At 36.3% G+C, this 26,761-nt stretch overlaps 3 protein-coding genes across 7 annotated transcripts in view; 2 read left to right on the top strand and 1 right to left on the bottom strand.

Annotated features, from left to right (window-relative positions):
- LOC111264500 (uncharacterized) overlaps positions 1 to 8,329 on the bottom strand; it is a 28,673-nt gene extending 20,344 nt beyond the window's left edge. The window contains exons 1-3 of one of the 2 annotated variants that reach the window (XM_022840473.2): positions 8,139 to 8,329; positions 6,956 to 7,243; positions 6,196 to 6,350 (exon numbers count right to left, since the gene is read on the bottom strand). In XM_022840473.2, coding sequence (XP_022696208.1) covers positions 6,196 to 6,350; positions 6,956 to 7,243; positions 8,139 to 8,147 — 452 coding nt within the window. In that variant the 5' untranslated portion in view covers positions 8,148 to 8,329. The remainder of the gene's footprint in view (positions 1 to 6,195; positions 6,351 to 6,955; positions 7,244 to 8,138) is intronic. The other variant, XM_022840474.2, reaches the window with a different exon arrangement.
- LOC111264502 (SREBP regulating gene protein) lies at positions 682 to 6,108 on the top strand. 2 transcript variants are annotated; one of them, XM_022840479.2, is made up of 5 exons: positions 682 to 1,101; positions 1,485 to 1,892; positions 2,125 to 2,276; positions 3,083 to 3,180; positions 3,380 to 6,108. In XM_022840479.2, the coding sequence occupies exons 2-5, from the start codon at positions 1,646 to 1,648 to the stop codon at positions 3,684 to 3,686; spliced, it is 804 nt and encodes a 267-aa protein (XP_022696214.1). In that variant the 5' UTR covers positions 682 to 1,101; positions 1,485 to 1,645; the 3' UTR covers positions 3,687 to 6,108. The 2 variants fall into 2 exon arrangements, with proteins under 2 accessions (XP_022696214.1, XP_022696215.1); XM_022840480.2 differs by having other exon boundaries at positions 682 to 1,135.
- Positions 3,588 to 26,133, top strand: LOC111264501 (serine hydrolase-like protein 2). Of its 3 annotated transcripts, none has more exons than XM_022840477.2 (7): positions 3,588 to 3,722; positions 11,305 to 11,495; positions 11,940 to 12,092; positions 12,836 to 12,972; positions 14,834 to 14,996; positions 20,316 to 20,567; positions 25,171 to 26,133. In XM_022840477.2, the coding sequence occupies exons 2-7, from the start codon at positions 11,329 to 11,331 to the stop codon at positions 25,343 to 25,345; spliced, it is 1,047 nt and encodes a 348-aa protein (XP_022696212.1). In that variant the 5' UTR covers positions 3,588 to 3,722; positions 11,305 to 11,328; the 3' UTR covers positions 25,346 to 26,133. The 3 variants fall into 3 exon arrangements, with proteins under 3 accessions (XP_022696212.1, XP_022696213.1, XP_022696211.1); XM_022840478.2 differs by lacking the exons at positions 3,588 to 3,722; positions 25,171 to 26,133 and adding exons at positions 9,222 to 9,333; positions 21,254 to 23,367; XM_022840476.2 differs by lacking the exon at positions 3,588 to 3,722 and adding an exon at positions 9,223 to 9,333.
- The last annotated feature ends 628 nt before the right edge of the window (positions 26,134 to 26,761 follow it).

Here is a 26,761-nt window from a genome sequence, read left to right as displayed (position 1 = left end):
TTTATGAAAAAAGGACTATAGGCGCACCCGTTGATAAACTGCGAAGGTGTAAAGATTTTTATATCAAGGAAGGTAAATGGTTTATTGTTACCTACAGATGGCATAAGCATGTGACATTATGAGCTGGATCTGATCGAGAAAAAAGACTAGCATCATCCTTATGAAAATTTTGTAGTCTTACAGCTTTAAATTGTTGTATTAGTGATAATGAATCTGCTACTGTCCCATATGGTATGGATCGGTACAGTTTTCTTTGGAAATAAATGTATCTCGCAGGTTTACGTATTTATATGCAAAAATCAAATACAAGGGTCGACTTGGTACTGTCAGTATCACTACGGAGGTTTATCAAACCAGCGGAAATACCCATTCACTTAAAAAAGTGTACTCGATTTGTTTCCTGTCTTTTCATCCGTATTGCTGTTGCCAAGGTATTTTATTGTTTCTAGCGCAAAATTTTAAAATGCATTTTGCTTTACTGCGTGAGCTGTGTTAGACAACTTCCTGCTCTGGATCTTTTTGTGAAACACACATTTGGTAGCTACCCAATTTGAGAACGTATGTCTTTCCATTAGCATTGTTATACTCCTTACCGCTGTCACCCTCACGCTATTGTCGGCGCTAAAGTGACAGCAACATACTCCACACATCACAAATTCAAAGTTACCCTCTCTGCTATATCCAAAGCACGAGCTACTCCGCAGCAGAAATATAAGACACGGCTATATTTGTGTTTGCTATGTGCATGCCCTTCTGTTGCAAATATGAACATAAGTGAACGGCGATAGTAACTTGTTCGTTTTACTGAAAATAGTGACCAGCCTTTGTAGTAGGCACCTAAAACTGTCAGCTGTCAGGAACGAGATTATTTCCAGCAGAGCAGTGTAGTGCACGCCTCGATAAGCAAGGGAGAATACAAGCATGTATTCTCAGGGTAGATACCCTAATATACTTTGACCGGTTTGCCCCTGGGCACCGTAAAACATGCGGTGTTCCCATGGGGCGGGTAGTAACATTGGATTGGAGCTCTAATAGCTGATCAATAGAGCTAGTTAACGTCATCATGCATCTGTCGTTCAATAAAACGGAATAATAACTAATGTATGTACAATCCCTGAACGAACGTCAATAAACAGTAAGAATAATAGTTACTCTCATTTTTTATAAGTTCCTGTGTTTACTAGGCATATCTTTTTATAATATCAGCTTAAATTAGCTGTATAAGTCTTATGAAACTTAATATCCATTCATTAATGTAAAATGGGGATTTAACGAGAATAAAATATGCAAGATGGTATTTTGACTAACTTTGAGTAGTATATCCTCTAAAAGATCAATGATATTATTAGCGATTTAAAACATCTACTTATGTTTATCTTGTTTTGGGCTGTTGAGGTCAATAGCACATTATTCGAAGTTATTTGACGCAAAGCAATAAATTTGACTATTCATTTAATGTGGTTTTCCAAATTATATCCTTGCAGAAGCAAAACGGGAACATAATCTGAAACCACCGACGTTGACAAAGATAACGACATATCAAAAGAAAAACAGTTGAGATTAATCGGCATTTTAAGCTACTATATCATCATCATCATCATTGATCCCACATGTATGAATGTGATATACTGATTATTAGCGGAAGATGGTTTTTCTTCGAGGGGCTAACAACGATGGTGGCGGAGTGGGAGGAAGTGTAATAGGTCATAGCGGTACGACAACAAACACCGCCGGTAGCAACGCCGCTTCGTGGGGTAGCGGCGTGATGCGCTTGCTGAGGCGTCGGACCGTTCTTGGATTCATTTTTTGTGCGTCGCTTCTTTATTGCGTTGTCACTGTTTTACGAGACCAAAATGAAGCAGACCGCGTAAATCAATTCGGCTCTGATCACGGTCAGTTCAACAGGATGTCAGTCAATTTAATTGAAATGCTTTTAACCTATTTACTGGAAACTCAATAAGCTATACCATCCAATTTAACGCAATAACCAAGGTTTTTGAAATTCTAACTAGAACGGCGTTTGCTCTATGTGCGTTATTGACGGTTGAATTAATTAGACAACAGAAACTTTATGTTTTGAGACGCAGCAAAATACTTAAAAACCAGAAAACGTCAAATTTTCAGAAGCAAATTCTGGAAAAACTGGTGGCGCAGTTCCGCTTCCAGCACTCTCGTTTCGTTGGAATTCGAATACGTCAGTTGGAGATATAAATGTAGCAACGCAGAACCAGGAACAAAATCGCAATTCGATATCAGCATGTAAAAATACACTTCAAGTAAGCCCTATTTCATCATTTATTATTGCTAATCAATATACAGTCAAGTCATATTAATCGTAGCATTCTGAAATACCTGTAAAAACTTCTATATGTTTGTATAATTTAGGATTTTAAAATAATGCTTCCATAAAAATCTGGATTTTCATATTTTAAATCGTAGATTTATGTGTAACTGAAATTGTACTTCTATCTCTGTTGCACCCCTAGAAAAATAGTAAAACTCACAAACACGAATGCTTCATTAATCATTTAAAGTACATACAAAAGGTTTCGTCCTACAGATGCATTCTACGTTTCCAAATAGTGAAGTCTGCTTACTTGTCTTGTTGGAAAAAATGTAATGTTACAAAAGTAATTAAAAAATAACCCATAAAATGACCATTTGAATTTACAAGCAACTAGTAATAAGTTACAATTAAAAGTACTAACCCATTTTTAAGTAACCATGGAATAATTGGATTCCTGTAAATACACACAGGTAACCCTAATATTTTGTGGGTACATAAATGCTCTGTAAATCGCGAATGGCTTTTAGTTTAATTGTATCATGTTATAAAATGTTGAAATTGTTTGGCGTTATCCGCAATATGTTTACTTCTCAACATAAATGTCATCGAATCAGGCAGCCGTTGGTTGTGGATTCAAGAAATTGCAAACGTTTCGATGTTATCTCGGATTAGAAAAACAACACGCGTTGCTTTCAAAATGTCGACGACCTTATGTAAATTTAGTAGATTTTTGTATTTGCACACAAAAGGCAATATTATATCGAAACTTTTTTTTTTAATTTATTGTTTTTAAAGGGTGCTGTTTGGGTGGCCGATGATCGAGGTTTTGTGTGCAATCGTTCTCTCCTACTTTCAAATGGATGCTGTGATAATTTTAATGGACTACTTGAAAGGTATGTAAATTATTTTTATCGAACTTCCGCGAAATCGCTTTAACATAGCAACCACGTAACGCCAGGATTGCTACCTTTAGTTTTGAGCTTATTAAACTGATCTAGATACAATGCATTTGAAATAAAGTACCTGATGATTTCATATAACAAAATAAAAGGTTTCAGTTTCATGATAATCAACTTCTTTCGATTTGACTAGGTACCCTTGCTGGAGTTGCACATCAGGATGTTGTTCATCGTATGAAATCTGTGTGTCCTGCTGTCTTCGTCCTCAGCAGCGTCCCCTATTGGAAAAAGTTCTAGGCAGGCTCGGACGTAGTCCCAAAGCTCTTCAGTTATTCGTGTTAGTCCGAACTCATTTTGACCTCTGTCTTGCAAAGTGTCGCACGTCGTCACGGAGTGTGCGAAATGAAAATACATATATTGATCCCGAAAATAAGTATTGCTTTGGGGAGGAGGAGGCACTAACAGATACGAATAAAAAAGCAATTGCTACAGGAGGATAAAGCAGCTTTCTGGGATAAGACTGTAGGACAAAGAAGGTAAACATTTAATGTTGATCCTGCTTCATACGTCTGGTTAGTAAATAGTCTTCCAGGCAGCACAACTGTGCTAGACAATAGTGGTTAAGAGGGACACAGAAATGGTTCATTTAATTTTCATTTAATTCATTTAATTTTTTCGGAGGTACAGTTAGAAGAGGCGTGTCTCAGCTTTTCATCATTTCACTTGCGTAATATGACACTCCCAAAGGCCGTTCTTATCAACAAACATGAACTTATCGTTAGCGAAAATAAAACTTATTTACGTCTGAAATGCCTGTCTAGAGTGAAAGAGTCATCCAGCCGAAGATGTCTGTGCACCAAACGTTTGATACTGTGCATAATAATGATCAATTAACTCTAAAATATTTAACTCAACCCTATGCTGTAAGACGAGCGAATGAAGTAACAAATGAAAGTATCTATATATTATTGTTGACGATGCTTAGTAGATCTGTATCTACATATGTATTATATTAATAATTTTCAAGTAATACAAAAAATTCGTATAGTAATGTATAAATACCCATTAATAGAGATAAGTGTAAAATCAAATATATTTCAAACAGGTATACTTCTGATATTGCTAGTAAATTAAAAGAAAATTATCTCCTATATAAAGTCTGACAGTTATTTAAATCTACTTGGATTGCCTTTATGGGGTTACAAGTCCTTAGAGATGTCACTGCGGTGACGATATCTTCCTACATCGTTTTCATTTTACTAATTACATTGTATCAAAAAAAGAAAACCTGATTTAGAATGATTAATATAACTCTACATAATATAATGGGGAATGGAATTGATCACGTACTGGCATAGGCAATAAAAAAACTAATGTCAAAGAGTAATATACAGGGCCTTCTGACCCTTGTTTTTCCTCACACCTTTTTATAACAGAAAGTAGAAAATTCAAAGACTTCTGTTGTACTATCTTGCCGCGTTCGCCGAATCCTGTGATTCGAAAACCACGGATTATTGTTCCAAGGGGGATTTTTTTTACCATCAGGTGCTGTCTTCTACTTCTCTGCCTCTTAAGGAGGCAATAATTGATACGATGCGGTCTTTTCTTTATAGTTCTTCGGCAAGAGCAGACGATTCATGACCATTACACTTAAGATTTACTGATCTTAACTCCGGCGGGTGGCGATAAACCTAACAACTTTTGTAAAAAGTCAGTAGATGAAAATCTCTCGAGAAAGTATGACGAATTGTTTCTGGAGGCTACATCTGACTCGTCAAAAAATATAATTCTCTGAAACCAATGTCTCGCTTTTTAGCTTTTTGGTGACCTTCTGCCAAGACCTGTATAAGAAGGCTGTTGAAAGAGCCATTGAAACCTACTAATGTCTCCCAGCGCCCTATTAAAACTGGATTTCAATGCGATTTTAATATGCTAGAGATAGATCAGAGACTACAGGCTCTACAATTAGGTATTTGATCACTTGTTCGCCACTTGAAAAGTTGTTATCCGTTTTACAACCCGTACTTTACAAGGCATATCTTAGGTCCAAAGTTACTTGACTCTTCAGCCAGACCTACGCAATCAATTATGGCGTTGCTTTGCCTAGCTGCACTACTATTCTCAGTGATGAATTTGGAACAAAAGCTGGTACCTCTAGACACTGGGATACTTTCTGATGAAAATGATAGATTGCGTAGTTTAAATAGTAAAGGTTTAACGATATGTGTCAGCGATCTGTAACACCCAGCAAGATGAGATAGATTCTAAAGAGTAGCATAAGGTATAAAACAAAGAAGTAACGACTTTGAATCAGGGGCAGCCAGTAGGACGGTAAAGTAAGGTTTGTACATTAAGCAAGACGCGTACATGTCGATGCTGGGTAGCAGTATATGAAACGGGCTAACATGACTTACTTTGTGAGAAAAGCCATAGGCAGAAAGTCCAGCCGGTTTAGCTAAGGCTTTTGCAATAATCTATGTCCCCTAGATCGGGAAACTAGCAGAGTTAGGTAAGGCGGACAAGGGCCGCTTTTTATTTTCACTGGATTGTTTTTGGTCCCTTACGGCATTATACGCAATGGTAATGACAGAATAATGCAAGTTGAGTACGAGTATACAAAAGAGAATACTTCTTTATGCTGCTTTAACAACTGAACCAGTCAGAGGGATTATTCTAAAAGATACCTGCGAAGGGGTAAAGCCGTTAACAAATTAAAGCAGTACGGACGAGCTCTAGCTGCAACAACTTTTACTGGACATGCAGAAAGGCATTGAACAATTTCTTCCGTGATCGAGTAAAGTTTTGTTGCAGCTCCATCTGTACCTGTAACAACTGTATGTTCCATTCTTTCTCATACTGACGTGCCTTTTAGGGCTAAAATATAAAATGTTTAAAAATAAATGCAGTAAAAACTTGTTAAAAGTATCAGGTCTAGTTTCTGTCTTCCAAACTGATAAGCTATCAAAAAATATATAAATAATAGGGTGAAGGATTTATGCCTTAATATACCTGAGTTTCTCTTTGTGTTTGATGACCTTGCAAAGTTTGTTTTTATCAATTTTAACCTTTCCATCAACCATTTTCCGACACCCACGGCGAAATTCAGCCTTTTCAAATGATGAAAGAGATTTATACAGTTCCATTGTAATTGGACGTAGCAACTCCTGCAATTAAATGACGAAAACGTCAATTATACTTAAAACCACGATACCTCTCATAATTTTTAGTTTTTAGTCCTATTTTATATCAGATCTGTAATACAAGTGTTCTCTTATAATTATAAATGCTGCAAAAAAATTGAAACCATATGATCATAACTTTTTCAATAAGTTCTTTTTTATTCTTTTAGGTCACTGAGTGTTCTTAAATTTTGGAAAGAATAAAGAAGACAGAAATTAATGCACCGTTTGCTGTTTTACTTTTTCGGTTTGTTTACCAGTAAGCATAAGCGGCACCAGTGTAAATATTTAGTGTAGTTCTATGGATGTACTCACGCTATTTGGCTATCGTCCACAGCTTTGATCAATCTTTTTTTTACCTTATATGCTGATTTAATGACCTTAATAGAACGATACCCAAGGATGCGATAAACAGCCAGTTTTGGGAACAATGAAAAGTTTCTCTGAGAAACAATTATATAACCGTGCACACAAAAAGTCCCTCTCCCATGTCAGTAGTGAAAATGTAGAATAATGACAGGTAAAATAATGACAAGTTTGACTGTCTATTTGCAGTATGTATATTATATATATCTTTAGGTATTCCTTACCCTCGGTGCAGTCGCAAGAATGGCAGCATCCGATTTCCTTGCTACTAGACCTTTTAACATGAGCAGACGGAGATTAGACTCCACGTCTAGCAAACGACTCTTCTGAAGACGTACGCGCGGGCGGCGATGCCTTTGTGACGTAACGTTATTACCGTTATTATAATTATGTGTACTGCAATTCATATTTGACGTCCGTTTATTTTTGGTATTTTCGGTAGCTGCTTGAGTTGAAAAAGACACCGTAGAACTGTGGACCGGGAGTCCTTGAGTTGCTTTGGTCAAAGCCTGCTGCCATAATCACAAAGAAACGATGAAGACAGATTTAAGGTTTTTGTACAATCGCCTGAACGCACCTTCTGATATTGATAATAATAAAAATTAAATATAGGGCGTCTTGTATAATGCACAGCTTTTAGTCTATCAAGTCTTGGTATTATTATTAAAGCTATTGCGACAATATTTTTTTTCTATTAGTGTGTGGTATATTGAAATAAACCATGCAATTTTAGAAATTGTAAAATGTCTCATACGAAATATTGGATCCATTTATACTTTATCAGGAAAGGGCTGTCATTCAGTAGCTAAATAATCTTTTTTTATGCATTAAGCTCATAATGTGAAGCTATCGGAATGTTTTGCAACTGTGATTTTGCAGAAGGTTCTTATCCTCGTCAAGAATAATTATTTTAAGTGGTAGGATGCACCTATGTGGAAGTTAAACCACACAGAGTCACGTTTCTGATTCATTTTCCAGTGTCGCACATGATACATACCATAAGAAACATGCGTAACGTAAATTTCCTAACTCTAATGTCAGCTATGGTATTAGCGTAAGTACAATTGCCTAATTCTTTTCGTTAGAACGTGCTCAGTGTTGAAATACCGTTTCGCCAGGAACTTCAGCACCCGTTCTGGATAAAAAAAAAAGCATGGCCCAGTGCTTCGTCTGACAAAATGGTGATAATAAGAAATCTTAAATACGTGTGTGCGTCAACAATTGGGGCCCTGATTGGTGACATAAATAATATACAATTGAACTAACTACATTCAGTAATCGAAGACATTTCACTTGCCACTACTAGTTTCGCTAAGATTTACTTAAAGCAGAATACCGCAAACGATAGGTTAATTTGTTTATCTTGCAAATAATCAACGACCTTGACTCTAAACTAACAAAATTTACCTCGGCCATAATTGCTTGAGGACTTCTACAATGTTTTTACCACAAATAACAACAGGACACTCGTATACAGCACGTAAATGAAAATCACACAGACATAGATGGGTAGAGTCAATTTATTCTTGACTTATAGCACCGGCACCGCTACATTGTTCGATTCGACACGTGCTTCGTCTCATTAACAGCCTTGGAAGTGAAACGTTTGAGCTGTTCCCTTTCCACTGAAAGAAGCGCATCAAAATCATAACATTCGAAATACCACATAGTAGAAACAGACATACATACATGAGGAGGCTCTTAAGAGATCGACTTCCTCAAAATTGTCGGAGCAACCGTTACCGCCGTTTTAGAAAAGTTTATGTTACGATTCGTGTAGGAAGACACACGGATATGAATCGCACAATTTAATAGAAATATCACGTTTATTCACGTTATGAAGTCGATTCAGGAGACAATGCATAAACCAGATGGGTAGCGTCACCGGTAGTTGTCCCTCGCGACCATTTTCTTACTGCTTACTACTCAAAATCTTGCTAATATAAAAAATGGTTTTCGCATTGTTCATACATACGGCCTTAAGAGTCGCTCGCTCCATCACTTAAAGCGGCTACTATGTGGTAGCGAGTATTGCACATGCGTAACACGAAGATAATAACAATGAACAAACTCTATCTAATCAACGACTCACACTTTGCAAATTATTACGAGATATATATATATATATATATCAGAACGAACATCACTTCTAAAGATATATTTTGCTGAAACTTTTGTACCCAAATATCCAGCTCAGCAGCGTTTCCAACCCGCGTGCAATTAAAACCTTCGATATAGTTGTTCGATTTACATATATATGTAAACTTCGCCTACTTTTGAATATAGGGCAAATAGCTATAACATCGTTTTTAAATACGATGGTGAAATAGGAGTAATTTGTTGTGATATCCTTATTTTCTGGACGCAAGTGTTGTCCAAAAAGGCAACCATTTTTTTCATGTGAACCTTTTGCAAGGAAGCGGTGTTCATCTATAAGTAACGGGCACTGACTCCTTTGCCGCCATTCCACGTTTGTAGCTGCCGATGCAGCAAACCTTGTTTTGACAGAAATATCCAATTGATATGATACCAGTGCGTGCTTGTCTATATGATCCCGACTGAAACAAGTAACATCCATTGTTGACTGGATTTTTCTCTTTGGGTGAGCAGTAATACCGTCTATTGAAGTGAGCGTATTTAGAAGTCACTAAGAAACCCAAAAATTCTTATATCGAAACACAAATGAGTTTGCAAGAATATATAAGGGTAATTTAATGTACATACAAAAACGGAGTTTGTCTAAACTAAGTGGAATTGAATTAGCCCGGTGTTTGTATTCTGAATGAATTGTTTTTGACCTCACATGAAATTGACACTCCACTATTCTTATTAATTTTTGTAACTGACGAAGTAATTTTGTTAAAGTACTTCTGAAATTATTACAATTTTCTACTTCTAAAGATAGAGGTTTCAAAAGGCAATTCGCTAGCTCGCATTCTCGTTCATCACATATATAACCTTGCATGATAATCATGTTATGTAATTTTATTTCATCAATTTTTAAGATACGCGGTAAGCTGCTGCTGTTCTCTGAAGTACCTGAAATTGCTGGCACAACACCACAGCAGGCTAATTTAGAGCATACTTTAAAGGGTTTAATTGAGACTAAAAAAAATCACGAATTCGAGCTTGAAATTATGTTTATTTATGTAGAATTGATTATATTTGACATAACGATCGTATACGCTGCTTAGAAGATATTATATCTAGATCAAGCGCAGGTTGAAAAATCATCCGTGACATTTTATGTCGATATACTTGAATGATGCACGTTAAACGAATATTACTGGCTTAAGGCAGTCCTATCCGGCGTTGCGTCTTGGTTGTGAGAAACAATCACAATTATTCTACGTACTGATCTAAAACTCAATATGAAATTTGCTGCTGTCTCTTGAAAACGTTCTGACAAAAACATCCGTTCTTATTGGTCTTACCACCATCATGATTGTCAACCGGTACAGTTCAAAGTTTTTGCATTGACAATGGCTACCGGCAGGACAGACAGCTTTGACGAGGTAGGGCGTACAAATCTTTAGTTTGGATAATGCCTACGAATGTCAAAAGGGCAGAAATACATAAATTCTAGTTTAATTATAACGACTTCTGGTTTGACCAGAAACATTTTCAGATAATCAATGTATTTTATAATAACGCTCATCTAGCCCCTTCCGCAGCGAGCTATATGTATTTTATTCAATTACTTTTCAGAGTCCTGCTACTTTGGAGAGTATAATATTGTATTCACTAAACACCAGAGGAATTTGCAGCTTATACATTTTTAGTGCATAAGCATGTATTTGTCGCCTGTTATGTTTTTATTAAAGCACGTATGTATAAGAGTTTGAAAAGTAGTGGCCTGCCTTTTTGCAAAAACTCAAATCTGCTAGTAACAGTGTCCTCTCTAGATATAAACAATGTATTATAAGAAATGTATTCAATAACTACTAATTATACGAAGTCGACGTAAAACTAGCACAGAGAAGAGTGATTTTTGCCTGCATAATGTTTTTCTTAGGCTATAAAGTTCAATTATCGCTCGCTATCTCCGCCTTATCGAGAATGGCTACATTTAGTAATTACGAAAAACATTGCAAATATGTATATTTTACTGAAAATTTTCGTATCAGTTAGGGAGAATCTTAGGCCAGTGGTTGGTTAAAGTTGGTTAAACCTAACCCTATCTCTAGCTCATGCATAACCGAATATATAGGTAGAGAAATGACCAAGGTTATTTCAAGGAAATGCAAATTTATAAAGAAGTGAGCTTGATATTAGCTCGTTAATTAGCATTAGTTAGCATTAATTCGTCGTTTACCACTGAAGAAACGTCTCCTTTAAATCTATCCTTCATTTAATCAAGGAAATCCTTTAGAGCTGGACACTTCTAGGACTATAATTGGTTATGCTTTTAGTTTGTAGGCAAGATTCCTAATGAAACAGATGTGCGCAAATGTACGCTTTTTTTCAGTGAGATGATTTTCAGCTAGATAAATAAATAAACAGTTCTAATCTACATTCGTTTACATAAATTTTTTAATATACCCGTTTTTGTTTCTGGGTTGAACCCGCTCAGCGTTTATAACAGGGCTCTATAGAAATGAATACAGGGAGTGGCGGTAAGCTTGCCAAAAGGGTGCTTCGCATTGCGAGGCCGTTGGGAGGCCCATTTAGTGGGAGGGCCGCTTCAGGAGTGAAAACACTACAAGTCTTGATTAACAAGCCGCATGGAACCAGAACAGTCACTTCATATAACGACAAATGGACGTGAGTGCCTGTTGTAGTAATCAGGTTGATTATCTTAATTATCTTTTACAGTATTCAGCTTGAATATTAGGGATGTTTCAAAGAATAAGCAAAGTAATCGAAATCTGTCCTGCGTCTCTTAAAATAGGAGCATTTAAATACGCACGTACAGCTAATGCGTTTATTCGTGTAATCTACCTTTACAACTACTTATTTGGATAATATTTGTATTTGTTTGGTATAAGCGCGTTCCGAAAGCATTCCAGCCAGTATAAGCATGAGTCTTAAGACTGTTCTCTACTAAAACACAGTGTATGTACTAAATAAAAATACAACTCGCCACGTTTTCGTTAGCTATAAATATTTAGTGAACGCTCGCTAGTAATCTCTGTATAAAATGATAAAAGAGGTACATTTGCATTACAATTAAAAGTAGAGCAACTTTCCGTAATGCTGTTATCGCAGGTGTCAGGAAATTCGTATACCTACACCATGTGGTTCACTGGCTGCCAAGTCCTGGGGACCAATAGATGGTGCACCTATTCTCGCTCTTCATGGATGGCAAGACAATGCCAACACCTTCGATCTACTGATCCCTCTGTTGAAACCTAAATTCAGGTGCTGAAATAGAGAGATAACTTTTTTCCGTACAGTATATATGAAGTGTTTCGAATTATATGCCACGTCAGCATGTGAATTTGTGTTATTCTATTAAAGCCAAATCTATCAGAACACATGAAAATTTATCTTCCGGTGTAGTTACCCACCTTATTCAATTAGATTGACAGTTTTAGCTTAGAGATTGTGCTGAATCCAGGAAAAACTAAAGTTATCTAAAATTTAGAAATAGCTGACTTCGATGAGGTAGAAGCACTGTTTAGTGACCATAGCCTGGTTCTGAACTGGCGTTCAGACATAAATCAATTATTAAACATAAATATAGTACTTTGTGTTATCGACATTTTAGCGTCAGACCTATATAGTGATCGCAGTACGATTTATCTCAATTTCTTGTCAGCGCCGATACACTCGGATGTAACTATAACATTTCGGACGTATCAAATGAAGGGTCACGTACTTTTTGTTAACGAACTTAGCTCTTTTTTTTATGAAATATTTTTTTTTATTTGAATGTTAAATTTTGACTGTGCAGGTGTGAGGAAAACAGGATCACTACTATGCAACTTTTCCTAAATCCTCAACAACGATTGTTAGAAATATGAAACAACTTATTAAACAACATATAAGCAAATAATTTATTTTGAGGTCACTTATAAAGGATCACCTTAACAATAATATAAGTGCTTACCTACTTAAATAACTAAAGTTTACTATATTTTCTTGCTGGCTGTTAAAACAAGGATCATTGCGCTAGATTTTGTTGGTCATGGGTATTCGTCTCATCTTGCGCCAGGGCTTTATTACTCGCCAAATAACTTCATTATGGATGTGGAACGTACTGCAAACTACTTTGGTTGGGAACACTTCGCTATTATTGGTAAGTAGAAAACCTTCTTTTGTACTTCACTAAATCAAACTGTTTGTAATTCTACGTCAAAGTATTCGAGATAAATTAATTTCAAGAGCCAAGAAACCTCCGCTTAGTTTAACTAGAGCGTTGTCGTTTTAAAATAATCTTCTGTTTTGAGTAAACACATTTCGGCTGCAGAGCTGGCGTCTTCCATTTTAATGATAAGCTACGACTGGGCTTTTGGTACAGTAAAGTTTGGATTGCAATGCTAATTGTATACCCAAAAATGTGTTTGAAGTATACATGCAGCACGTCTCTGAGAATCAACAGCGAAGCATACTTGTAGGCGAATTATTCACATAAAATCATAACGGTACTCATGGTATATTTGTTTTGACAATGCTTTAAGAACACATGTTATGTTATGTTAGTGTAACTAAGAGTCGTGGCGGCATTGAGCTATGAAGGAGCACAGAAAGTAAGATGTAAAACCGGTTTTAAAAATGCATTGCACTGTTAGCCAGCGAAAAATATATAAGAAAGTTGTACGTTTGTACATACCTATTTCTTGAAGGTACTTTGCACTGTGCCGCTTATTATATTTAATAATAAGTTACGAAGAATGCTGCCCACTGAAGATAGAATTTAAATAAATATATATATATATATATATATAGACGTTCTTCTCTTCCATCGAAATCCCTCCGACCAACGAGCACTTTCGCGCAGTAACTGATCTCCCAAAAAAAACTACATTATGTATAAAAAAAACCGTGTCCATATGACATTATTATGGATCAGCTTAAATAGCAACAGCTGAGCTGGATGCACTGTCTAAGGCTGCAGATTTAAACAGGCAAATTTTCGAGTTACGTTCTAGCCCAGCACTCTCCAAAGAAACGGCAAATAATATTGCGATGAATTCACTGATAGTGGCCGACAAGTTAACAGTAATTTGTGTGAGACGTAACTACATCAGACACACATGCTCTTGGGTCCCATCAGCTGCATTGAAAGGTAACACAATTTATCAAAGTGGAATAGACAAATGCCAAATGTACAGATATCCAATGCAAATTATGTATTCATGTCTTTTGGGCTGCAATTATTGGCACTAAGGGTTTTAAATTAAAAAAAGGATTCGGAGAACAGGTTATTCAAGGCAACGTTTTTCTTAAAGAAATACATCACTACTATCAACCACTTATTAACTTTGTCAAATAGTCGTCAAAGGCATGAAAACGAATATAACAGCAATTATAATTATAGATGACCATATGCTGCAAAATGAGAGTTGCAATAACGAAAGTGGCAATTCTGAACAAAAATTTGCATACAATCATTGAGCATCCTAGCGGAGCGTTATAATATTAAAAAATTATTGTGAAGAAGTGAGAATAACTGGCTAAATGATTACTTGCCATTGCATTTTATGGCGATATTTGCGAGAATCTAGACCCTTAAAGAGTGAAATGCCAATATTTGTAAAAGGCTTACTCTTTATCCGATGTTCATTAAGTCGTTTGCCGTTGTATTGTAAAAGCCCGCGTAGCGAATATTATATCATTCCTACATAAACATAGGCCGGATGACCATCCAGTGTTGTTTGATACGAACAACTTGCAATTATCACTCGTACCTTTATTGCTCGTATCAATAACATGTGTCATAATATACACCAATAAAATTACCCGAGTAAACCGAGTCAAAACCAGCTCAACAGCAGTCACCACCTACTAAATTTCAGTGAATGGAATTTAAAAAAACCTGGCGTGTTTTTGTGTACCTTTAATTTTGTTTTTCTAAAGATTTAAATATTTTTTTTTTATAGAACACCTGAGTAGTGAAATGGAACATCTGTTTTTCCGCTCTGATTTTTCTTCTTCAGGACATTCAATGGGTGGAGGTATCGGTCATATGTACTCGATGCTTTTCCCTGAACGACTTCGAACACTAATAACGATCGATGTGCCCCTCCCGGTAACGATGACAACTGACAAATTCGTTATGGGGACCGTATTCTCTACGCTCAACCTTATTCGCATCGAGAAGTTCGTTCTGCATTAATTATTAAGCATTTATATTATTACAACCACTCATTATTTGTGTTGATACTTCTCTGTCAGGCTGCTGTAGCGGCTAACTGGTCATAGAATCTAAAGAGCAGCTACTAGATTAAGCAACGTTTTTAAACTAAAAATTATGACCTGGTGATGTTCGATTTTAAGCTTTAGGAAAACTCGCGGGTATAACTGCAATTATGACCAATAAACTTTATATGGGTTAGGAAAGCCGTTCGCAGTTTAGAGAGGTTTACCTAAGTTTTGTTTACACGGAGCAGGCCTCCGATAAGGTGCATGGAAGGAGTCACCTTGATGCACTCAAAATGTTATCTTTATTCAAATGACACTTTGGAAGAGAACTTTGTGAAAGTAGCAACGGAAAATTCAGGAAGAATTGATTTTCTCCTGCGTGGTATAAGCGAGCTTGCTTCACTCTGACGCAATGTATTGCAAACCTGCGCTGTATAAGGTATAATATATCAGCAGTGATGAATAACCAAAGCAATAGCGGCATTAAGAAGTTTTCCCAAATCGGCCTGAAAAATAGAGAACAGGTCGCGAATTCCAGAATGCCAAAACCGTGATCAGGTAATAAGAAATTTTTCATGCATTTAGTACAGGTAGTGCAGCATGCAAATGTATTTGTCGTACGAAATGCACGAAACATATATCGTTTGAAACAAGAAAGAAATCGTTTTTAGCGCTTAACGTGCGATTTTTTACTGCTAAAGGACGCCATCGAAAGAATGATGGGCATAATGATGTTGCTACTTTTTGTGAAATCACTAGCTCGCTAGGCATAGAAACTGAAATCAGTGGTGGACAATAAAAACACGAACAGCTGACCATGCGCAACGAACGCTTGAGAAAGAAGATCGATGAAGTTGCGAAAACATTGATAGTCGCGTGGTAACTGCAAATCACACAGAAGTTTAGCTACGATGATGCAGCTGCTATAAAGATTAAAACGGGTAGCCAATCGCAATAACGAACGTTCAACTTTTAGTTTAGTAGCAGAAAAAACAAGTTGAGTTGAGTGAAAACGATAACCGTGAAGATGCGGAAACTTTAGCAAAAAAACGTCGTTTTCTAAGTGTGTCAAATCGTTAAAACCACATTGCCCCGCCAGAGCACTGAGCGAATATTCTCTGCATATATCGGGCCTTTGAACCCGTGAATCTGCCCTGACACAACTCCTTAGACGGTGCACACGCCATTATAATTGACATGATTAAATCGCATAATGTACACGAACGGCAACTGGGATTAAATACTCGAGAATGACGAAATGTGAGTACAGTCATCTGACTGGTTATGAACAACTCGCTGTGTCGTGCGTGAACTCCACCAGATACTCTACGAGGAACTGGGTTTCCACGAGCCCGACGATATGTGTAGATGTTTCAGATGTGGGAAAAATTGTGAAAGATACCATGCCGCTCGGTGCACTCTGATACGATCCCTAGGATATCTGGCAAATCTCTCAAACTGGTTTTGTAAATTAAACAAGGCTCATGTAATTCATATAACGCAAACTGTTTTAAGTTGTTCTATACACCCTCTCTAACATTTCGACATTGTGTCGTTTATCTGTATTTAAGAAGCTTATGTGAAGCTTTTGATTACTAGTGAAATTTTATTTCAATATAAGTCGACCGCAGCAAGGTAAAATGATTCCTTTGCGGGCAAAGGGTTTACACAGAGCAACGATAAATCTAACTGAAATAGTTCTTATTAAGAGTCTGTCCACTAATAAAACTGGATGCCATTAATTGTGTTACCGTTTTCGCTTACGCAAGTAGAATGTTATTATGAACTAGGTCGTGTTAAACGATGACATGTTATCTGCTGAATTATAGAAAAACGGTAAATTGCAATTTTCGGCGAAGCTCGCAGTGGTCAAATCGACGGAAGAATCCTAATTTCAATCTAAATTAATCAATTAGAAGATCGCATGTCTTCAATGCCCAAAAATAATATCGACTTAGTACTGCATGAAAAGCACGTGAAAGTAATCTGTTCTTTCTTCAATCGAGCAGGCTTAATACAAAGTCTAAAACAAAGTTTGTTACTGATTGACTGAGTTGACTCCTGCTAGAGGTTTCAACCAAGATGAAGTAATTAATAAACAGTTCCGGGTTGTATCTCCGGTACTGCCTTGTCTTAGGCGGCTGGCTCTTAGCGCGGGATGAAGTGCACTCACGTCTGGCTTCAAACCCAAACTACCAGATGCCCCTCAGTTTAGTAGGTACACAAGTTAAAATTGTACCATTACGGGGACAATACCTTGTCCACGCAAAGTAAACTGAAATCATCAAACCTACCTTTCTCAGAGCAATAACAATGATTCCAACAACATTAGGCCGTCCACAAAGGGAATGTTTCTCACGCCCTTTTCCAATAATTCAACGAAAGATCGTAATGTCCTTGACATTGTTTTTGCGGACGATCACTGGATAGATAATGTGACAATTTGCTTACCATTGCCTGTGTAGTGGTCATATTCACAAAGTTATGCAGCTTTGAACTTCAACATCTATTATTGTTGTTCCTGGATTTAAAGAGAAGCAGATACGATGCCATGACCCTTAATTGACTTACTACCGACTAGAATATTTTCTTCTCGATTTGGCGCGATGTGAAGAAAATGTGCGAATACTGCTGCGCTGTACCGTATTTGAACATTTTTTTAGTAAGTTACATATCTACGAGAGCTCTAAATTCCGCATATCCATGACAAAATCCAACGATGATGGGGGAAAGATAGATGCTCACATCGAACGTCTGACCCGACATCTTGGAACAAAACGTAGTGATAAAGGTAGACTTCGCAAGAAGCTGCCTTGTACTCCACTCTTCGTCGATGTATTAAATGAGTTGGACATGGTTAACAATATTGACGCCTCGCCATTCATTGTACTTGCGAAAACTGGCAAACAAGAGGAGTTAAACTTTAGAAAAAGATTCTGCTTTTGGTTTTAAGGAAGGCGAACGTGTTATCTATAAATTTCTTCTTTCTTTCTGATTTTTCGACGCTAGCTTGAGGACGGTAGTCGTTAGCCTATTTCAGGATGCCATAGTTAAGCTGATCTATATAAAAAATTGCCTCTAGTCGCGAAAAACGTCTGTTTTCTTTTGATTCCTGTCACTTGGGTTGTGTGTGAACTCTCGCAAATTATAATCCCTATGTCCTCTACAGCAAAATAAACAGCCAAGGTATAATCTATAAAAAGCAATTCGCGTACCGACCAGAATATTCAGCGGTTATGCAGTAGCGGAGACATAAAACTCTTACGATAAACGACAGGAAAATTTTTGATTGTGTCTGTTTCGATTTACAAATAAAAATTTTACCAAATATCGACCAATACCAGAATCGACCGAATTAAATCGTAGGTAACGTGGTAACTAAAAAAGCATGGGATAGACTTACCTAGCGCGTAACCCATTCCTGCAACCAAACTCTAAACTCTAAGATAAACAGTTCCAATACGCAAATAGAACATACGCAGTTAACCTTCTACCGCACAAGGTATTACAAAAAGCCAATTAAATGAGCAAAATTCAGGATGATCCCAATAATGCCATGAGCCCATTGCACAAGTAGGAAGAGGCTCCAGCTATATGCAGAGGATAAGTAAATATAATTCATTATGTAAGGCCCCAGAAGTAAAGTTCTTGTGATCAGACAAGCAAACTGTATGAATAATCTGTTTGCCTGATCCTTTTTCTTCGACCTGTTTTCTTTCTGTGAGAAGGCGATGGGTACGTCTCGTGTCCTAATCGATCGAATAGAATCTAATGATGGCATTTGATGGCCTAGGTTTAGGTTTACATAATTCAGTTAACCAAACCTTACCAGGCGGGGACGATTTGTTCGGTAAAAGATTTGGAAGATTTGGAACCATAAGGGTAAAAATCTTGGAATGTTACTATGGCTGATACAGTAGCCCTGAACCTAGTAAACCTAGTATTATTTAAGTTAGGGTCACATGGCCTCCGCAATAAGAACATTCGAAGCTTTTGGCCGCAGGGAAACAGACGATGTATTATTTTTGTATAAATTATAGTAAACATATACTAAACTATTTAATATCTTTATTATCTTTAGTTATCCTTGCTAGTTTAAATCCTTACTAGTTAACTATTTAATTAAATAAAATTCAATAGAAAATAATTTGAGGTATTTTGACAATGAGTTCTTCTACAATCCGAATTCATTTGATTCATACAATAATCCCAACTTTAGGAAGGTATTAAATGGATCGCGGACTTCATTTCGCATTTTTTACCGTTGCAAAGTTTTAACGATAGGTCGACCCTGTCCAACCTAATCCGTTATTCTTTAAATATTACGAATCCGTTCATCCTAAATGAGCAGTTTTTTCCGCACCACACTTAGCCTATTCAATAATAAAATTTGACTGCAGGCATAAATCTTGACACTTTTTCAGTTGCAATTCTTATGAGATCCTGCAGCACCACTTCCGTGGCTTCGTTGTAGCTATTTCGTTACGTCAAATCTTCGATTCACCAATATTTTAATAGAATTGAATTGTTCGAAAAATCCTTCTGCTATTATAACATCAGAGTTATTATCATTATCACATTTAATTCGTATCGTACTCAAGCTGAAAAAAGCCTATTGTATTAATTGTGTTGTCTTATTGCGACTATTTGGTTACAGCGATCAAATCTCTTTGATTTACTCAGTTTCTTGCTTTGTGTCAGTAATCCTCTTATCTTTAAGGAGTTATGTCCTATATTTCTATTCAGCTAATTGGTTGCCCTACTGGAACGAATGTTTCAGTAACTAAATACTGAAAAAAAAAACAACTTCTCAATATCAACCTTTAAATCCCAACTGTTGTGGAGAAAATCGTTGCCAATGGCAGTTTTTCCCAAATTTGCAATACGGTCTGGCTGTCTGTCAGAGAAAAGTCCACCCTCTAGGAAGAAGGATTCATCCAATTAGCCCCATCTTACTTGCAGCCCTTCCATGATGAAACTAGCGATCCAGCAAATCTAGGGGATCCATTTTGGTTGAGCAAACAAGCAGACAGACAAACAAACAAACAGAATAGAGTTTTATTAATGTGTATATATATATTGATATGTGATATGTGTGTATATATATTAAATAGTTAAATATAGTAAATTCACTAAATGCAAGGTTTTAAATATCGTATAATTTATTTTTTTAATGTTGTTGTGATACATACTCTTTACTATGGTATGTAAAGGTATATTAAATAAATGACGGGTTTTGTTTGTTATTTATTTGTTATTAAATTACCTCTATTACAGGGAATATTTTGGCAAAAAGCCTTTCGTTTATTCGACTCAGGAAATTATCCAAAAGCATATGGCAACGACTAAAGACGCGTATACAAAGGAAGCGGTGGAAATTCTAATGCGAAGAGGCTGTACTCAAGTGGGGCCTGATCAGTTTGCAATCAATCGAGATCGTCGTATTAAATATATGTTCTGGAATTCATTTGATGTGACCACTGCCGAGGAATTGGCTGCCAGATATAAGAACGCACTACTTGCTATAAGGTAGGCGTTAAGTTCCAACGTAGCTATTATAAAGAGGTATGAAAGAAGCGTGCGGAAACTATTACATTAAATTATTACATTAAGTTCGTTTTATACGAAAAATACGTTTTTGTATCACGCCGGTGTTGTGTTTTCGATCGCTTATAATACCATTAAGCAAATAATGGAACGGGAAGAACGGCCTGATTAGCTAATATACTTCTCTGAGTGCGTGTCCATGATAACAATGAACATGCTGTCATCGTTGCTTGAATTTTTACCTATTAGAGACACCTAAGCTAAATCCGGCAAGGTTCATTCTGGTTAGACTTTTAGTAAGGCAGTCCATAATGCTATGCCAAAGAGGTAACCCCGAGGAGAAAGATAGCCGAATACACTAAAAACATTTATAATACATTTAGGAATAGATAAGATATTAGTGTTTTCAAAAAAAAACGAACAAATAATGCTAATCTTGCCCGCTGTCTGCACTCTGAGCCTGTTTTACTATTTACTAAACTAATTAAACTCCTTCATACCGTATCCGGCCTATATAAACTGTAATATACAACAATAGTAATTTTTATTGCAATTACCCTATGCTACTTAACCCGTTAGCCTTCTGCCTTTTTTTTTCATTAGCCTGTTCTAACATTCATTTGTTCAGACAAATAATTACACTTAGTCTAACATAGATAATCACTCAGTTGCAGACCTTCACTACTAAATGATCTCGTTAACGCACTGCATGTATTCCGCAACCTGAAGAGACAACCGAACTCGACTTTGGAATTGCCAGTGTAAACCTAAACAAATTTTATTCTATTTGCACATAAAAGTAAACCTTTGGCCGAGGACGCCGTGTTAATCTAGGACCTTACCTGATTCCACCTTGTATTCTTCTGCAGTTTCGGGCCCCTCATTTGAAGCTTATTTAAATCTCTATAGTTTGTTTCATTTATTCCGTTTTTCCGCTTTAATCACTTCCCAAAAAACAAACAACCTTACAGTATCGATCTTTAAGATATCCTCAATGGCTGTCGTGCAAGTCGCTAAGAAAGGCTTATCTCATAATAGTTAAAACTCAATAAGGAAAATGGCACAAAAGCTCGGAAAAATAATAGAAAAAGCAATAGAATAAAAACTTGTTATTGGTGCTATATCTTTTTATCCGAAGCTTTTACTTACATAATAAATAACACATATAAAATAAATAATACAAGTTTAAAATATAATATTTTGGTCGAAACTTCTCACCGTCGAATTTATGCTTTAAATAGTAAAATACAGCTTTATTTTACTGTACAGTATTATGCTGGATCAAACGATATTCTGCAGCAATCGATTAATAACTAACAGAGATGATGTAGCAAAAATAGGGATATCGGTTGAGTACGTTGCTGATTGTGTACAACTTAGAGAGTGTTTGCTTGCACATTATATACTAAACCATAGCTATTTTAATTTGTGGAAAATTGAAGTAACATTGAAGTAAGTTAGGAAACTCTGTATCTAAAGATAGCAACGGCTCCTTTAAATTTTATATTACAAAATCACTAAGACTTTTCAGAAATTTCCATTTTTATTAAAGATGATCGCACCTTAAATAAGACCTGTTATATTCTTATCATATATATGTTACCATATATTTCGTACCTTAAAATTCATCAGAACGAGTTTCTTTGGGAAGTACATTAGAAATCTTTATAAGCACATTAACGCTAGTCTTCTCGATCAACTACTATTCAGATTAGCTCGTGTGACAAAGATACCGTTTCAAAGCACAAGCAAATAGTCAAAGGTTTCATATGTATAATAGGATCGTCAAATATTTAAAAAACAAAGAATTTTGTGGGAATTCTACAGCTTCATAGTAGGCAATATGTAAATGAGACTCTGCCTGAAATTGCCGTGTTCAGACAACTAAGGACCTGAACCCAAATAAAACTCCTAGTTTGTAGTAGCAGTTTTGTTCATATCGTTGTGCATTGAGCCTGGGTAAACCACAAACCAACATCAACAAAACAACATGGGCGAGTGCATTGTTCGACATAGATCGCCCAATACCTGAAAGTTGTAAACAAATAAACCCAAACGGCAAGCGTCCTGATTTGCAATAATATCGACCCGAAAGCTGAAGATCAAAGCCTGATCTCCTAGCATTAGTTCGCATATGGCAAAGTTCCTACCGTCCTCTATTTCTAAACGAATGCTCTCAATAACGACACTCCTTCTGCTTATGAATGTCTTGAGGACGTATTAGGTGGCACCCTGTTTTTCTCCTATTTATTCTATTTAGCTGAATAATAATAATATATTATTATTGTTTTAGATTTACAATATATAGTAGTATCATTTTTGTTAATTTGCGCAAGAAAAGGTCCCTGGTTTATTACTCTTTACTAATACTAAGACTAACCGTTAAACATTTCTAGCTTTATGTCTGACAAGGACTAACCCTTCTAAAAATATGGCATCAGCCCTATCATCAGCCTGAAGTGGTTGAATTCTAGTACTAAATGCAACCGAAACCGAATGCTTCCATTCGTTCCCTGTATACGATTTTAGTAACATTTTCTTCTTAAAAATCTACAAATTATCTTACCTTTCTTAGCTTGCTTCCGGTGTTGACTTCATAATGAATCCTACGTAGTTTGTGCACACTACGTTACAGTGTCTTAAGTTTACCACTGAACTACATTTTTTCGACCTTAAAAATAATTGATACTAGTTTTGTGCTGTTTCCTTTGGTAACTATGTGTCAAGGGCACTAGCCCTAAAAAATCTCAATAAATAAAACATCGCGTGGCAGCCAAGTGAATCAGCGCATCGCTTTTAAAAGGGATCCTGGATAATTTCTAATACTGGGCCTGTACATTATGTAGGCAGAATGTTTAAACATTGCTTTTACCAAGCACACACATCAGACTGTTTTAGCACCTTTTACGAAGCTGCAGGCAGTGATCCCTCTGTTTTTTTTATCTTTTACTCTTTATTAGTAGTCTCACCTCTGCCACGTACCTGTACAGCTATGGGTGGATAGATATCGCCCTGTTATTAAGACAGAAGTACTTTTGTGCGTTGATACGCATTTTCATTTGAATGTATTACACGCATAGAGTCGATAGCTGAATCGAGTGTACCATACCAAAGTTCACTCAATCCAGCTTACAGCTATATGCGTACATCGTGGGAGGTCTGTTGTTACCTATCATTTGTTGCATCAACTAAGTTGCAAGTAAGAATAGATCGTGATTTCTTTCGCGAAGTTCTTTGCAGAAATGTCTGCACATGTGCGTTTAACGACGATAAGGACAAAGCAGCTCCGTTAAATATTATTTACTTGTTATTTTCTTTTTCGTATTGGAATTGGACACTTTCCGATGCTTTAGAAAATGCAACACTTTGACCCAGAATAACACTACACTGTCACCACATCTTATAATGTCGGGACCATTTGGGTCTTACCACTTGATCTGCGCAAAAACGAAAGAATTTATATTTATTTATTAAAATCATTTTATATCAAAGTTTACGAGGATTTTTGCATTATTTGTGTACTTGCAATTTTTCTTAATCTATCGTTATCCGCGTGATGTCTTCTCGTCAAGTCAAACTTAGAAACGCGAAGATCATAAAAACTTTTTTGACACATTTTGGAAATACCCGGCATATATATGTGTGTATATATCTATGTATAAGAAACATAACTAGATTTAAATAGTAGAATAAAATAGGATAATTAGCCAATTACAGCACAAGGAATGTGAGGAAATTAGAATGTACACAACAATAGTCATTAGAAATTGAAATACTATTTTCAGAACATTAAAAACCTTAATATTGCTTCAGGAAAGTTCGTGCATCTTAAGTAAGTAAATAATTAAAATTGGACAAAAAACATTAGAGCTCCCTTTAGGTTCGTAAAAGCCACAGTTTAAAGGTAAATCATCTTAATTAATGGAGTGCAGTTATATTTACACTTCTTGGGTATAGCCGCAGACATGTAGATGTGGCTTGCCACTGGTGGCGGGATGCTTATAGCGTGCTTACTAACAATCTCAGTCCAATATATAGGACGCTACAGCTACCATGTGTTCACTTTGAAGATATCTAGAAAAACGATGATAACTTTCAGGATCTCCTCAATGCGTACCGCTGTCATCAGTCGTTCTAATCATTGCACGACCAAATCTGTAGCACCTCTTCTCGCTAACACATCTAGTAGGCATGCCTCCGTCTATCACTCACCATAAGTCTGGATAAGGTCATCATAAGATATATTCCAAGTGACACCAGGCCACTCCCGTCCGTTAAGCGACTAAATCGATAAATAACAAAAAATACTTGATATCAATGTAAACGTGAAGTATTTATACCGTAAATTACGAGGGAAAAAGGTTTTCTTGCTAATACTAATGTTATATAATTAAGCGTAAATACAAAAGATATTCTTCTGTAATTTATGCTCTTATTGAATGGAGTGGACACATGGAGCGTATGCCATAAATGGGCATATAGTTTTTAAATCTTCATTCGATTTAGATTAACCGTGGCCCGAAGTAGCTGTTGAAAATTAAACAATCAAAAACTGTCAGGTAACCTCAGATCATTGCAATTACAGGTGCCTACCAATGCGGTTTCCTCGGCAGGCTTATCACAGAATACAGGCAATTTATCGGAAGAACTGTTTGCACTACCAGTACAATGAGGTTGAAGGTCTTCATCATATCCATATGACCGACCCGCAAAAAATAGCACCGATTATTAACGATTTTCTTGATAACTGCCCATATTAGCACAAACCAATAGCCAGGAATTGCAAGTTGTTACGGATCTGTTAAACCCATTTCAAATAATTATATATGCATACATGCTCCTCCTTCTTGTCCAAATATGAAGTCATGAACGTGTGAAGCATGTTTCTCAGTACTCTGCCCAATAAAAGAATCTGTTTGTCTACATTTTATGTTACAAGTACCGCAACTCGAACAAAGATAGACATTTTAAAGACTCCTAAACTTAGGTTAACTCTTATAAATACAGCAATTACTTTAAATTTGTTTTTGAAATCAGTTCATTAGAATTGTTATCGTTATGCCGTATTAGCAATAGCCATATAGTAAGAAATTCATAGAACTTCTTCAATTTTGTTTCCCAAATTTTCTGAGTCCTTCATGAGAGGCTGTTGAGAAAGAGTGCCTCATGATAGCCTACGTGGACTTCTGCCAAAAGTATCACTATCTACGTTGTCTTTCTTGGCCACACGGCAGAAGGGCGCGAATTTCAAATGCAAGCCATTGAAGAAATTAAGAATACTTTATTTATTTATTTGAATTTACTTTTCTATTTATTTAATACACTGATGTTACTACAATTATTGGTCAATTCATGCACAAAGAGACGACAATTGTTGCTTTTTAATATATGATTTCAGAAAGTCGAAAAGAGCCATCTGTAGTATTACTGCTGCGTAATTAAGCTAGTAAACCCACAGTGGATTGGATGATTTTAGTTAAATACTTATTTGCATTATCTTATAACATATTTGATAAACAAAACAATAAAATAAATTAAGTTAAAACAAGTCGCATTTCTCTTATTTAAATCCCTTCAAACATCACCCAAGTATCTTTTTTCTCCTGATTGCCTTGCTACCGCCTAGATAAACTGTCGTTGTTAGCTACTCAACATTTTAGGTAGGTTGGCCTGAGTGAATTATTTGGTAATACGTAGTATGCAAAGAAGTTCCAGAGTAAATACCCGTCTTGACAATATATTTACTAGATCATGCAATTAGTGAGAGATTTGAAAGCATTGGCTTACATGGAGTACGGTAACTCCATAAAGATTATAAAAATTATATCTGGTAAACTCTCTCTTTTCTGGCGTCTCTGCTCCTTTCTGAATATTTCACTTGCTGTAGGAAATAATGAGCGGCTACGAAAAAAGAAATATTGTTTAAGGCAGAAACGCATTCAGAGTGATAGAACTCGCTAGAAGACGTTATCCATAATCAAGGTAATACACGTACATATATTGACTGGGGTAACCAGTCTGATAATTGAAGGTAAGGCATGTTGGTGAGAATGACAACCAGTAGTAGACTAGCTCTCATAAAATAAGCGGCACTGGAAGATGGATATGTGGATTTGTACGAATATTATAATTTTGACGTAAACGATTTTAATTAGTAATACGTAGTGATGTAAATG

The sequence above is a fragment of the Varroa jacobsoni genome, unplaced genomic scaffold (genome assembly GCF_002532875.2).
Source record: "Varroa jacobsoni isolate VJ856 unplaced genomic scaffold, vjacob_1.0 scaffold_868, whole genome shotgun sequence".
NCBI lineage: Eukaryota > Metazoa > Arthropoda > Arachnida > Mesostigmata > Varroidae > Varroa > Varroa jacobsoni.
Note: the sequence above shows the minus strand (reverse complement) of the source record. Positions and strands in the feature narration are given on the sequence as shown.